Source organism: Brachyhypopomus gauderio, chromosome 6 (assembly GCF_052324685.1).
Source record: "Brachyhypopomus gauderio isolate BG-103 chromosome 6, BGAUD_0.2, whole genome shotgun sequence".
Taxonomy (NCBI): Eukaryota; Metazoa; Chordata; class Actinopteri; order Gymnotiformes; family Hypopomidae; genus Brachyhypopomus; species Brachyhypopomus gauderio.
The window spans coordinates 21,604,910-21,618,963 of NC_135216.1; the positions used below are offsets into that span (position 1 = coordinate 21,604,910).

Below are 14,054 nucleotides of genomic sequence, written 5' to 3' on the forward strand. Positions count from 1 at the left end.
GAAAAGCAATAAATACACATGAGCAAGACTTGGACAGACATTTGATGTGTTATATGTAGTGTACTATGTAAAATGGTCATTGTGCATATACTTCTAGAGGGGTTGGTACAGATGATTAGAGCAGAGCTGTTGACTATGATGAGATTTGATCCTTCCAAGGTCAGGACCTCTGAAATTTCTATTTGTTTTTTCATTCATATCTTTAATTATGAAATTTAATGTGTATACATTAATACATGCAGACATAAATCTGTAGCTTGGGTTGATAAGCCTATAAATGACAAGTTCTAACAACTCAAGAGACTCAGGCGAAATTACACTATTATAGAATAATAACAGTTTACAGTAGAGCTACACCATGTCTCAATATGATTTGATCACACCAATCCATTACCATGATCCTACAACTTCAGTCTCTTTTTCTATATGTAGACTGATTTTCATATTTTCTAAAACTACTACAGACAGCAATGATTTAGTGATTTATTTATATACTGAAAAAGAGACACAACACCTGGAATAAAACACAGATAAAATTTGCGCGCCCTGGCATTGTCTTGCACCTGAATCAAAAGTAGTTTGATCCATAGCCCGTCATGGTTTGATCTCGACGAGTCCACATTCTAAATTTTACGTGGGGTAATGGCAAATATATAAATTAAATGTTGACTCAATATCAATACACGTTATCTTACGTTTTGGTAAAGAAGTATAAATATTACAGTATCTATAGTAGTAAAGTATAGAAAAGTATTTTTTTCTAAAGCATATGCTGATTCATTTCATAAAGTAAAAAAACATTAATCTTAGACACCCCCCTACTTTTCCGACATCCAGTGTAGGCGTCTATCCCGGCTGTCCCTCTTTGTCCGGCAGCGACTGTAGGCCGTAATAGTCATGGCCAATTTCGCGTTTGATGATAAATTTTAATTGTAAGTTTATTCGATATTGATTGTTTGTCTTATTATGATTGGTAAATGTGAACCAACGCAACGTTTTAGGTCATTTTAACGGTTAGCGTGAGCGACACACCGCTTACAAAACCCGAGTTAGCTGGTTTGCTAGCTGCTCGGCTCCGAGTGGGTTAGCTAGCTACGAAGCTAATTAGCGAATGTGGCTAACGGTCTCGAGCTCGTTCACGCGGCGCGTTAAATGACGTGCGAAGCGGCTCCTGGTTCAACACAGGACGGCGTTTCATGTCGCGCGTGTGCGGGTCATTTTCGCCGCATACAAACTGAGGCTTTCCCGGCCATTCTTTGACCATGCTGTAGCTACAGCTCCGTGTAATTCCTCCAGGTATGTGATGTTAGCCGGCTAGCGTCAGCCCGCTAACACATCTGTTAGTGATCATAAGGAGGAAGAGGAGTGTGTCGCGGACACCGCGGGCACATCAGTTCGGCTCAGGCCGGTAACTTAAAGAGGGGTTTTTCCGCGCAGGCCTCGTCACTTCTCCGTGTTGATGTCCACTCGTCCTGGGGAGGAGCTGACGGTCAGTATCGCGACGCTATTAGGCTGGTGGTGATCATCCGTGTGCCCTGTGCCGAAGAGGGGGAAATGTTCGCTGTTTAAGAACAACCGTAACGAAACGTGGCGAATGAATGAAGGAGCCCGACAGTGTTTGAGACTCTTAGTAATATCTGGAGAACAGCCTGTTTTAGTCGGGATCTCCTATTTGTTCATCTTGTAGTTTTTTTGTCTTGGACCTAAGGATATATTCGTCAATTATACACTTTTTCTCTATGTGAACGGTGACATGGCACCGCGACGACAGTCATTTTAATGGCTGCCGAATCGGGGAGACTACTGGCGGGACAAGGTCAAGGGAAACGAGGCAAAGGTAGGCAAACGTCCACAAGCGCATCTCCGTGTCCAAGCGCAAGCAACAGCTCTTGCTGCAAATCTGTCCTTCCTTGTCCGCACGTTACTGTATGTACGATGCGCCTGTTTTTACACCTGTCCGGCTAGTTGTATGTCAGCTTGGCTTTACCTGGTTGTTTACTGGGCTATACCCGCGCATTTGTATGTCCACTCAATATTTTTTCTAACTTGCCATTTATCCCAAGCCTCTCACCTGGGTTTATGTTAGGAATGAATACGCAGTTGTGTGCGTAATTGACGCTGGTTTCCAACATGGGTTTTCATTCGTTTCTAACATTGTAAACATTGCCCAGTTAAGATTAACTATATACTACACAACACACAATAACTGGTGGTCTTAAGCAGCTTAAAATGATAGACTGTCAGCGTACACATCTAATAGTTTTTTCAAGTTTGAACTCTGTGTAACTAACATCTTTCAGGTTAAGAACTAGTTGCTTACAAACTAGTTCTAGAAATATTTTTCTTAACAGCTTGTTTATTTTTCTCTCTCTTCCTCATTTTTCCCCTGCTGTTTAGGTTCCCAGATGAAAAGCCCAGAGAAAAAAAAGAGGAAATCCAGCACTCAGGTAAATGCAGTAAAAGAAAGCAAATTAAAACATAGTTCAAGCTTGTTATAACTGGATAATTGGTCAAGCATTCATCCTTCTTGTCTCTCGTGTTTGTAGGGAGCCGCTTTCTCTCAGCTCTCTGAGTTTGCACCTCCCCCAACTCCTATGGTAGACCACTTGGTGGCTTCCAACCCATTTGATGATGATTTTCCATCACGCCCTGGGGGAGCTGGGGGTCCGGGAAGCGCACCTTTTCTGCCAAGTCCCGGAGCTGGTGGCGGAGGTGGTGGATATGGGGGGCCTGGAAGAATGGCAGCAAGTATGGGCTTCATGGGTGGACCTGGAGGACCAGGTGGTGGACAGCCTGGGCGAAGACCTCCGTTTGGACCTCCTCCACCCAACGCGGGAGCACACCATGCATTACCATTTGGGGCAATGCCTGGATTCGGAGGAGGAGGAGGTGGTGGTGGAGGTGGCTTTCCTGCGGGTGGGCCATCTCAGTTTAACATGTCACCTAATTTCAGCCCTCCTATGCACCCGGGACAGGGCTTTAATCCTATGTTATCACCTGGTGGAATGGGTGGTGGTCCTGGAGGTGGTGGTCCTCCTCACCCACGTTTTGGTATGCAACAACATCAGCATGGACAGGGGGGTCATCCATTCAATAGTCCTCCATTGCCTGGAGGCCCAGGGCCTCGAGGTCCTCCCCATGGCCCAATGAATCCTATGGGTGCCATGCCTGCAGGAATGAATATGATGGGAGGTATGGGGGGTGGCATGGGTGCAGGTAACATGGTGGGAGGACACCCAGGTTTACCACCTCAGGGGCAGTTTCCTCAGTCACAAGATGGACCCTATCCTGGGCCTGGTACTCCTGGTAGTGAAGAAGGCAAGAACTTTGTTGGTGGACCAGGTGCTGGTCCACCAGGCCCCACTCAACCACCACCTAACCTGAACCCTTCTGGCCCTCCCTCTAACAGTGCTACCCCAGGTCCGTCCCCAGCCTCAGGACCTCCACAGCCTGGTGGAGGGTTCCCTGGGCACCCTGATGTTCAGCAGACAACACCCAACACACCTGGGCAGCCCTCATCTGCTCCTCCTCCACCTAACCCAAATTCCTCCCCAACTGGTCCTTTAAATGGTCCCCAACCTCAACAAGTGCCACCTAATCAGCACCCTCCACCCAACTCGGCTGGAGGCCCTGCTTCTAACACTCCAACCAGTCAACAGCAGCCAACACCACCTAATTCTACCCCAGGCTCTGCACCCTACAGTCAGCAGAACAATGCACCTGGTGGTGGTCCCATGCCTAACCAGCCACCTAGCACCAATCAGAATAACCTTAATAACAACAACAGTGGGGGGAACACTCCAGGTAACAACCCCAATCCTCCATCCAACTCGACCCCCACTCCCAACACACAGTCTCCACTACCCCCTGGCCAAGCTCCACCTTCTGCTGGCCCAGGTTCTGGACCCCCAAAGTTGGGAGGGGGCATGGTGTTCCCTTGTGGCTTCTGTCTGTCAGAGGTTCATGACGACCAGGAGGCCATTCTGTGTGAGGCTTCATGTCAACGCTGGTTCCACAGAGACTGCACAGGCCTGACTGAACCAGCCTATGGACTGCTGACCAGGGAGAGTGCAGCAGTATGGGCTTGTGATTTCTGCCTCAAGACCAAGGAAATTCAAGCTGTGTATGTACGCCAGAGCCTTGGACAGCTGGTGGCTGCAAATGAGGGATGAGGTGTTGGGAATAAGGGAGGAAAGGAAGAGAAAAGAAGAAATAAGTAAATACATTGTGATCAATGATTTTGAGCCTTGAAATTGAACAGACAATATAACCTGGTGAAATGGAACAGGGTAGGGAATGTAGGGAAAGACATTAAACCCATGGAGAAAGTGAGTGGAAGACTAGGACTGCCTCTAATTCAATGTTACTTCCTGTGTTTAGTTGTTCTCACAAACCACATGAGCACTTTTAGGGCCCCTATTCCTGAATTATCAGGCAAACAAATTTTCAGCATAATTTTCAAGAATGCTATGACGGTGTTTATAGTCCACTGCAATCTCCACATTTTTCATCTCGTCATTTCATATCACTGGTTCAATTTGGCCAGAGTTCAGGGAAAAAAAATCTTTAAACTGCTCAGATCAGACACATGCAAATATGACAATAAAAGTGCACAAGAATTTATGTTGTATTTAAAACCAATTACTTAACATCTGCCTTTTGATTTGCCAGTCAATTGTTTCCAGCTGATATACCAGCAGAGCACTGACAACAACTCACTACCTCACAAATTTGACAGTTGACTGGTATAGATGCTTGGGCACTGGCTAATATCTAGTCTAAAATGAGGATTTCCCACACCACTTCTCACTTCCATTGTTTCCATTTCAGTGTATCCAAAGGAAACTAGAACCTTCACCTCTGAGATAAAATATGGACACATGTAGATAATGAATATTAGTTACTGTTGTGTCTTCTTGGGATACAGAAGAGTTGTGTAAAAGCAAAGACCCTGTTATTTCTACTTACTCAATTTCCAGGTTTTGTCTTAATATACATCCATTTACCCTTTTTATACAAGATTAAACACTGAGATTTCAGTGTTGATGGTTGGCTATAGGGAGTAGTGGTGTCATGACCATATCAATTGTGAATAGTCTTTGGATTGCATGTGAACCAATGCAGTGATTTGTCAGCCGTTTTTAATGTTCTTTTACTTTGTTTTTAAGGCCCCCTCTGGGCTGTGAAGTAGACCAAATAACAATGAAATCAAATATCAGCTTCTGTTGCTGTCATTGAGCAAGATGTTTGCTATTTTCTTGTTTCCACATTTCTGTCCAAGTTGCCTTTTCTTAGCAATTAACCCAGCCCCCTTCTTGGTACTGATGTCTATGCTTTCCAGTGTGCTTACTCTAGTGCCCTCTGTTGGCCAGGATGGTGCAGTAACGTTTGCGTTGGGCAAAAGTCAGGTAATGTTCTGAAAGCTAAATGTTTTTGTATGTGAACTTGGCTTTTTTAATTTGTAGCCTATTGTTGCATTAAACTGGGTTTGACAACCCACTAAACCAAGGCATGACATTTAAAGCAATGTTATTTTCAATGACAAACCTGGCATTTGATTAACTTGCAGGCATATGCATTGGTCTGTTTGTTCAAATGTAGGGTACAGTGGAGCTGGTGTAGAGAATTTCTTGCTCATTATCAAACTTCAACAATCATTAACAGGTTAACACTTTAGTACACTAACACTAATTTGCAGCAGATATCAGCATAGCACTGTTGCTGTAAATGTGTAGACAAGGCTTACATACACGCTGTATACACTTGGATAGATAGAAAGATAGAGGTCTCTCTTCAGTTGTACAAACAATTCCTTCTGAAGTTGGAGCAATGGAAACCAGTTGATGTTCATAACAGATGTTTGTCATAACATTCATTCCATGACTCCTAAACTTTTAGAGTAGATCAGTTCTGTTTGCTCATGTTCCTAACTTCATTGCTGCCATAGCAACAGTCAGCAATACTGATACATCATTCGGATGTCACTGAAAACTCCTTAATGAGCAAGTCTTCTCTTGTATTCTCCAATGTACAACTGATTGCATTTTTTGCAACAATTACTAACACATTTACTAACATAAATGTGTTTGCATTTCCAGGGTTTTGAAGTGTTTAAATATAGTATCATAGGATGATGAGTCAGACCCCAAAACAGAAAAATCTTAACAGTAGATTTTTTTTAATAGGGTAGCGCATCCACTTCTCACAAAATGTAAAATCAGTAAAGGCATCAAGTAGACCTCTATAGAAATTCCACAGCTATGAAAATATACACACATTTACATTTCTGGAGGAAGTCTTCATTCTCATTGCAAATTCATTAAAGCCATAGCTGTGCATCAGTTTTATAATAAGAATGTGAGTCTAAGTTAGTATTGGGGTGTTATTTAAATCAAAATTCTCAAGACTTTTTTTTTTTTTTTTGATGTTTATCATCATGCCAGGATTGCTGTACATTATGCATGTCACATTGCAGGGTGGAAGTTGGTCAGCTTGAAGGTGTGTAACACTTTCACAACACAAGGTGTCACAGTGCAGCTCTACAGATGTATGGGTGTAGATCTCTAATTAGAAAGCCAGAGACCACAGTGGCAAGAAATTGAGGAAGAAACCTTGGGAAGACCAAGAATCAAGCAAACATCCTTCATGGGCAGCCCAGCTTATGTACAATATGCTTTATCACATACTTCAAGTGGCCACTTCAGTGTAGTGGGAGTCTGCTATTCCAGTGGGTCCAGGGTGGTAGAGCTGCATTCTTTGGCTGGATGATCTGGCTTCCATAGAGATTTCTTCTGCCATCAACTTCGATGTTTTGTCATCAATGAGTTAATCTTGTTCAGTGTTTGCATCATCTTCACAGTAACATGCAAATAAAACAAACATGTCAGAGCTGTAAAGATGAACAACACAAACCGTCCGTATTCAATCAAAATGTATTTATATAGCAGTTTTCATAACAGTTGTTGCCACAAAGGTGCTTTACAAGTGTACGAGTCCAAACCCCCAGTGATCAAGCCAAGGACGACAGTGGCAAGGAAAAACTCTTAAGAGCATGAGGAAATAACCTTGAGAGGAACCAAAACTCAGGTGGGGAACCTATCTTCCTCTGGCTGACGCCGGTCACCATAGCAACAATTAGAGATACATAGACAAAGAAAAGATGGGAATGATAAATACTTTTCATCTTTGTGTGTATTTATATACATGTAATTCTTATTCAGTCCTAGACTTCTTGATGGTCGGGCCACAGATATACAGCCATAGCAGGGGAGACTTTGGTTTGGTGAGAGGGGCCAGGGCAGTGGGTTGATCCTGGGTTGGCCCAGGGTGGATAGCAGGAAAGCCTCGTCTCAGTATTTCTCGGGTAGAAGGGCAGCCATTTGGAAAAAGAAAAGAGGGCAATTAGCTCTGTATGGGACTATATGTGGGACAGGAAATTTTGACATTTCTAGAGCGTGGCAGCAACTTCGGCATTAAATTATTACAGCCTAAATAAAAGGGCAGAACCAGAAGGTAACACAGACTTAGGAGCATCCTGAGACTTGATTGGCATCAATTCACTACACTGTCAACAAACTTGAGTGATCACGTGTAGCAGAGGTGGGACCAAGTCAGTGTTTTGCAAGTCTCAAGTAAGTCCAAGTCTTTATACCTCAAGTCCCGAGTCAAGTCTCAAGCAAAGACACTCAAGTCAAGTCAAGTCTCGAGTCAAGACAGGCAATAGTCAAGTCAAGTCCCAAGTCTGAAACTTGGAATTTCAAGTCCTTTCGAGTCTTTTTTTTTTTTTTACCAATGTTGCAGGTATATTTTAAATGTAAATAATAGACATGCGTTCTTTTTTAAACCTGTATTCTCCTCAAATCTTGATAAAACATGTGCAAACACGAAGTATAAAAAAATTTAAATTACACCTCTTTATTGCACAGTTCAATTTGTTAAACTTAGCTGCAAAAATATTCATACTTTAAACTACAATTTTCCAGAAATAAATATTCTGTGAAAAAGTCATAAGTAGAACTCCATGTTCAAATAAAAAGTGCTGATATTTTCACAGTACAATACAAAGAACCTTAACAGCATTTTCCCTCTCTTCTCTTATCTGATTTCTTGGAGAACATGTGTGAGTGACACAAGACAAACAAATATAAGAACTGAACAATTAACAGGAATCTGCAACTTTAGACATTTCAGTAAACTATTCTGCATTGCATTTGCTGGCCAAAAGTCTGTATGTCATTTGTGCACGATGAATGATGTCCCCATAGCTGAAAACTCGCTCCACTTTTGTCAATATATTTTTTTCTCGACGTAGATGTCTTCAAATACACAATCCATGCTGAGATAGAACTGGATATTATGATGGTGACAGAGAGAGGCTCTCTTCCCCGAATTCAGATACAGAACCCAGGGTTGCCAACTCTCACGCATTGAGCGTGTGACACACGCATTTGACCGTCTTCACACGCTCTCACGCCACACATCCGATTTCTCACGCCGGAAAAAAATCTAGTTTATTTACCTCTGATCCACATCTATGATTCAATGAGTTACTAGTTCGCTCTGGCACCAACCACTGGCGATCGATCGATCGCAATATAATACTTAATTTGTGTCCATTTTACACCAAGCCCGGTAAAAATTTACGTTCGCCAACCCCCCATTTGATTGGTTGTGCTGCAGCTCATGCACACACACACGTACAGAGTGTGCAAAAGCAGAGGACTGGTCTGCGTCAGAAGGACGGAAATGAAATTAATGGGGCGCACTTTATAAATATTAATATGCGTTTTAAAATTTAGATTTGGGGTAAAAAAAATCAAGTCTTTGCAAGTAAACAGGTTCAAGTCCAATTCAAGTCCCAAGTTATTGGTGTAAAAGTCCAAGTCAAGTCTAAGTCTCTGAATATTTTTTCAAGTCAAGTCAAAAGTCTTAATATTAATGACTCGAGTCTGACTCGAGTCCAAGTCATGTGACTCGAGTCCCCACCTCTGACGTGTAGTGACAGGATGACAGCACCAGTGCTCCAATTTACCATAAAACCCTTTTGTCCATGAACCCCTGGACTTGTAACCTTTATCTAAGGGGGCATGTTAATTACCAAATGCTATAGTAAATAAGTACGTTTTCAGCCTAGACTTAAAGGTTGAGACTGTCAGAGTCCCGGACACATTCTGGAATGTAAGAAAAGGCTCTTCCCCCTTCTGTTACCTTAATTGTTGGAACTACACTGCTAAAAAAATAAAGAACACAAATACTAAAACACATCCTAGATCTCAATGAATAAAATATTCCAGTTGAAAATTCCTTTTTTATTACATAGTGGAATGTGCTGAGAACAAAATAACCCATTGAGTCCCCATGGAGGTCTGGATTTGGAATCATACTCAAAATCAAAGTGGAAAATCAAATGACAGGCTGATCAAACTACAGTGGGAATTCCTCAAGACAAGTTAAAATGAGGCTCAGTAGTGTTTGTGGCCTCCACGTGCCTGTATGACCTCCAACAACGCCTGGGCATGCTCCTGATGAAGCGGTGGATGTTCTGAGGAATCTCCTCCCAGACCTGGATTGAAGTGTCAGCCAACTCCTGGACAGTCTGTGGTGCAACGTGGCGTTGGTGGATGGAACGAGACATGATGTCCCAGATGTGCTTGATTGGATTCAGGTCTGGGGAACGGGCAGGCCAGTCCATAGCATTAATGACTTCATCATGCAGGAGCTGCTGCCACACTTCAGCCACATGAGGCCTATCATTGTCATGCATCAGAAGGAACCCAGGGCCCACTGCACCAGCATTTGGTCTCACAATGGATCTGAGGATCTCATCCCAGTACCCAATGGCAGTCAGGGTACCTCTGGCTAGCACATGGAGGTCTTTGCGGCCCTCCAAAGAAATGCCTCCCCACACCATTAATGACCCACTGCCAAACTGGTTATGCTGGAGGATGTTGCAGGCAGCATTCTCCATGGCATCTCCAGTCTCCATCACGTGTGTCACATGTGAAACCTGCTCTCATCCACGAAGAGCACAGGACGCCAATGGCTAATCTGCCAATCGCACTGCACAGTGTTGGGCTGTAAGCACAAGCCCCACTTGTGGATGTCGGGCCCTCATACCACCATCATGGAGTCTGTTTCTGACAGTTTGAGCAGAAACATGGATATTAGTGGCCTGCTGGAGGTCATTTTGCAGGGCTCTGGCACTGCTCCTCCTGTTCTTCCTTGCACAAAGGAGGAGGTAGCAGTCCTGGTGCTGGGTTGTTGCTCTCCTACGGTCCCCTCCATGTCTCATGGTGTACTGGCCTGTCTCCTGGTATCTGCTCCTTGCGCTGGACACTGTGCTGACAGACACAACAAACCTTGCTAATTGCCTCTAAATGTCTAACTGTTGTCACAATAAGTGTTGCTTCCTAACTGAACAGGTTGGTTTCACAGAAGTGTGGTTGACTTGGAGTTACATTGTGTTGTTTACGTGTTCCCTTTATTTTTTAGAGCAGTGTAATAAGAGGCCAGCACCCTGTGATCTTAGTGTGTGTGGGGGTTCATAATTGGAGATAAGTTCTTGGATGTAATCAGGAGCAAGCCCATGCAGTGCTTTGTAGGTCAGTAGACCGGGCTAATATGATCAAATTTTCTAGCTTTAATTAGAACACTGGCTGCTTCATTTTGAATTACTTAAAGTTTATTTAGATTCCTATTTGAGTATCCTGACAGTAATGAGTTACAGTAGTCTAATCTGGAGCTAACAAAGGCATGCACTAATTTTTCTGCATCATGCTGGGATAATGCATTTCTTAGCTTGGCAATGTTATGGAGATGTAGAAACATTATCCTAGTAGTATTATTTATGTATTTATCAAATGATAGGTCAGAGTTAAATATAACACTGAGATGTTTGGCTAATGAGCCAGGTCTCATGGGGTAGTCTGCAAGATTTAGCATTAGATCTTGTATTTTCTGTCTTGCAGCCTTTGGGCCCAGAAGGAGAACCTCTGTTTTGTTACCATTAAAGTGGAAGACATCCAGCATTTAACATATCTTACGCAGGCCTCAATTTTCCCTAATCTGGATTTGTCATCAAATTTGGCACATGACATGGTTTGACACCATGTTTGTTTATAACAATGCCCAATGGTAGCATATATAATGTAAATAATAGTGGTCCTAAGATGAAGCCTTGCATGACTTCATATTTCACTTTTGTGCATTTGGAGGGAATATTATTGAGTTCTACAAAGATTGGGTAAGTAAGAATCAAACCATAAAAAGGCAATACCTGAGATTCCAGTTTTCTAACCTTTCTAGCAGGATCCTGTGATCTATTGTGTTGAAAGCTGCACACAGATAGAGAAGCACTAATAGAGATACATAGCCTTCATCTGAGACAAGAAGGAGATAAGTTGTTACTTTAACTAGGGTTGTTTCAGTAATATGGTTGGGCCTAAATCCAGAATGGAACTTTTCAAATGTGATTCCTATGCAGATATAAGCATAATTGTTGGGCCACAGCTTTTTCTATGATCTTTGTTATAAATGATAGGTTCAAATGAGTCTATAACTAGACAGTACAGTTGGATCAAGATTTGGTTTCTTGATGAGAGGTTTAATGACCAATAGTTTTCAGGTTTTGGTCATGTGACCTGTGATAATGAATTGTTTTTATATACCTCCACTTTATATCTCAAGTGGAGGTATATAAAAAACTAAAGCCTTTTGGGTAATTTTCTCTGTTGAATAAGCCAAAGGTGACAGTGGCACGGCAAAACTCCCTAAGAACATGAGGAAGAGTCCGTGAGAGGAGGGACCCCCCCTAACCCTCTGGGTGACAGCACAACAGGAACAAAATAAAGGCCAATATATTTTTGTTCATAGAAGTCCTGTTCAATGTAAGTGTGAAACCCAGTCGACACAGGGATCATATAAGTGATCCTAAAAAGCTATAAAAATAAATTTGACTTGATTTGATGGCTAGCATCTTGAGTGTTCTTGATATTCAGTGGTTAGAACCTAGCAAACATGGGCCACAGAGTAATGGGGGCCCAAGGGGATGCAAATCCGGTAAGCTTCAGTGCTACTGTTGTGCAAATTGCTAAAATGTTTATGTAGTCTATAATAGAAAAGTACACAAATTGCATTGCAGGTTACTGTGTATGGGGCTGCATAGTTGGAAACCAGTTACAGTGCCCATGCTGACTAGTCCAGCACTGAAAGCACCTATAATGGGCATGTGGGCATCAAACTAGACGATGGAGCAATGGAAGAAGGAGACCTGGTCTGATGAATTGCAGTTTCTTATTCTTCATGTGAATAGCCAGATGAGTGTGTATATTTCTTACCTAGGAAAGAGGTGGCACCAGGATACACTATGGGTAGAAGGGAAGTTGATGCATTGTGATGCTCTGAGCAACATCCTGCTGGGAATCCTCTGGTCCTGACAATCGTGAAATTACTTTGACACATACTTACCTAAACATTGTTGCAGACCAAGAACACCCTTTCATGGTGTCTGTATTCCCGAATGGCACTAGTCTCTTTCAGAACCATTAGAGAATCATTAAAAACATTTAAAAGTGATACTATAGCTTCTGGAGCTTATAGTGACTAAGATGATCACAAGCTCCCTGGTTTAGCTGTCATATTCCATGTACTCATTCCTACTGCAATTTAATTTATAACACCAATATGGAAATTCTGGCAGTGCACTGTGGGAGGCTTTGCATGGTGACCTTTCAAAAGTAGCTGTCCCTAACATTCTGCAAAACCAATGCCAAATGAAAAAGGTCCCCTGCCATTTAACAACATTTAGTTTAGTTTAAAGGTATTTTCCGAAGAATAGCACAAATAAATAAGACAGAACTTAACAATAACTTAATCCAAACTCAGGGATTGTCTTTGTTTATATGTATAGTTTTGTCGTTACGTTTTAGTCCTGGTTCACTTAGCGGTCACGCTGACATTTACCATCAACCCAAAAAATGTAAATAAAAGTCATATTGCATTCTGTAAAATGACAAAAGTCATGATACATTCTGATTAAACAGCCTTTGTTATGTATATTGTACTGCAATAATTTGACTGCAACTAAACAAGCAGATCTCTATGCTGGAGTAAATGCCCTTGTGGGGTTTGTGTATGTGGGGGTAGGATCTTAACCAGCTGAAAAATCAGAAAGAGCAGGCAGAGTGTAGTAAGCAGGCAACACAGTGCAAAGACTTCAACCACTGCACAAAATGCATTTTGATGCCATTTTCTTTGGCACAATGCAGATAGGGTCCATAGACCAAATGTTTAAAAGGCATTTTGGCTCCTCAATGCTCCATGTTTGCTCTCTTCTCATTTTTGCTGCCATTCTATCACCTTACATGGTGCTATGGTTTGCGTCTTGCTGAAAGGGTCTTGACCTGCTTATCACAACCTAAGTCCTGAGATTTCTTATGTGGCATTAATACTCTGTTCATTTATTTTTTGTAGTGTATTTGTAGTATCCTAGTTTGATGCAAGACTAACACCAATATAATTAATGTATTTGATTTAACATAACCCATTACCATTTAGAAATTGAGTACTGTTGAAAGAATTACACTGTTCCTCACCACTCGAAACTTGAGTGCCAATATTTCAAAGAAATAATAACTCTAATAAATGCATCTAACAAATATGGTGACTGTTGGTTTGATGGTGAAGACTGGTTTAAATTTAAAGTTTAAATTTAAACTTTAAAATGATAAAGATATGTTCTAAAAATATTCTTTTGTAACATTAAGAGCGATTAATATGGTGAATAGTGACTCGTTATGATTCTTGTAGATTATTAACTAATCTAGCCTAATTACCAAAACTTCTGGCACCTTTAAAAAATCCTCACTGGTCCAGACAACTGCAAACCAACCCTATGAATTCAACTTATGCCGTGTTCCTGTTTGACTAACTGTAAGCTCTGAACTAATAAGATCATTACGTTTCTTATGATCTTATGATGCTTAACTTATGTCACCCTAGGTTATGTATAGATAAAAAATGGCAGTATGACATATGGCCTCAGGCTATAGCTGAAA

At 41.9% G+C, this 14,054-nt stretch overlaps 1 protein-coding gene across 6 annotated transcripts; it reads left to right on the forward strand.

The window, feature by feature from the left end:
- Positions 1-843: 843 nt before the first annotated feature.
- Positions 844-5,509, forward strand: pygo2 (pygopus homolog 2 (Drosophila)). 6 transcript variants are annotated; one of them, XM_077009632.1, is made up of 5 exons: positions 848-1,296; positions 1,438-1,489; positions 1,772-1,837; positions 2,398-2,447; positions 2,547-5,509. In XM_077009632.1, the coding sequence occupies exons 3-5, from the start codon at positions 1,780-1,782 to the stop codon at positions 4,170-4,172; spliced, it is 1,734 nt and encodes a 577-aa protein (XP_076865747.1). In that variant the 5' UTR covers positions 848-1,296; positions 1,438-1,489; positions 1,772-1,779; the 3' UTR covers positions 4,173-5,509. The 6 variants fall into 6 exon arrangements, with proteins under 6 accessions (XP_076865745.1, XP_076865742.1, XP_076865747.1 ...); XM_077009633.1 differs by having other exon boundaries at positions 867-932; XM_077009630.1 differs by having other exon boundaries at positions 844-932; positions 1,438-1,837.
- Positions 5,510-14,054: the final 8,545 nt, after the last annotated feature.

Excerpts from the sequence above, each read along its gene's own strand:
- pygo2 (XM_077009627.1), top strand. Across the intron at positions 1,838-2,397 it reads TCAAGGGAAACGAGGCAAAG|GTTCCCAGATGAAAAGCCCA; the intron begins GTAGGCAAACGT and ends CCTGCTGTTTAG. Across the intron at positions 2,448-2,546 it reads AGAGGAAATCCAGCACTCAG|GGAGCCGCTTTCTCTCAGCT; the intron begins GTAAATGCAGTA and ends TCGTGTTTGTAG.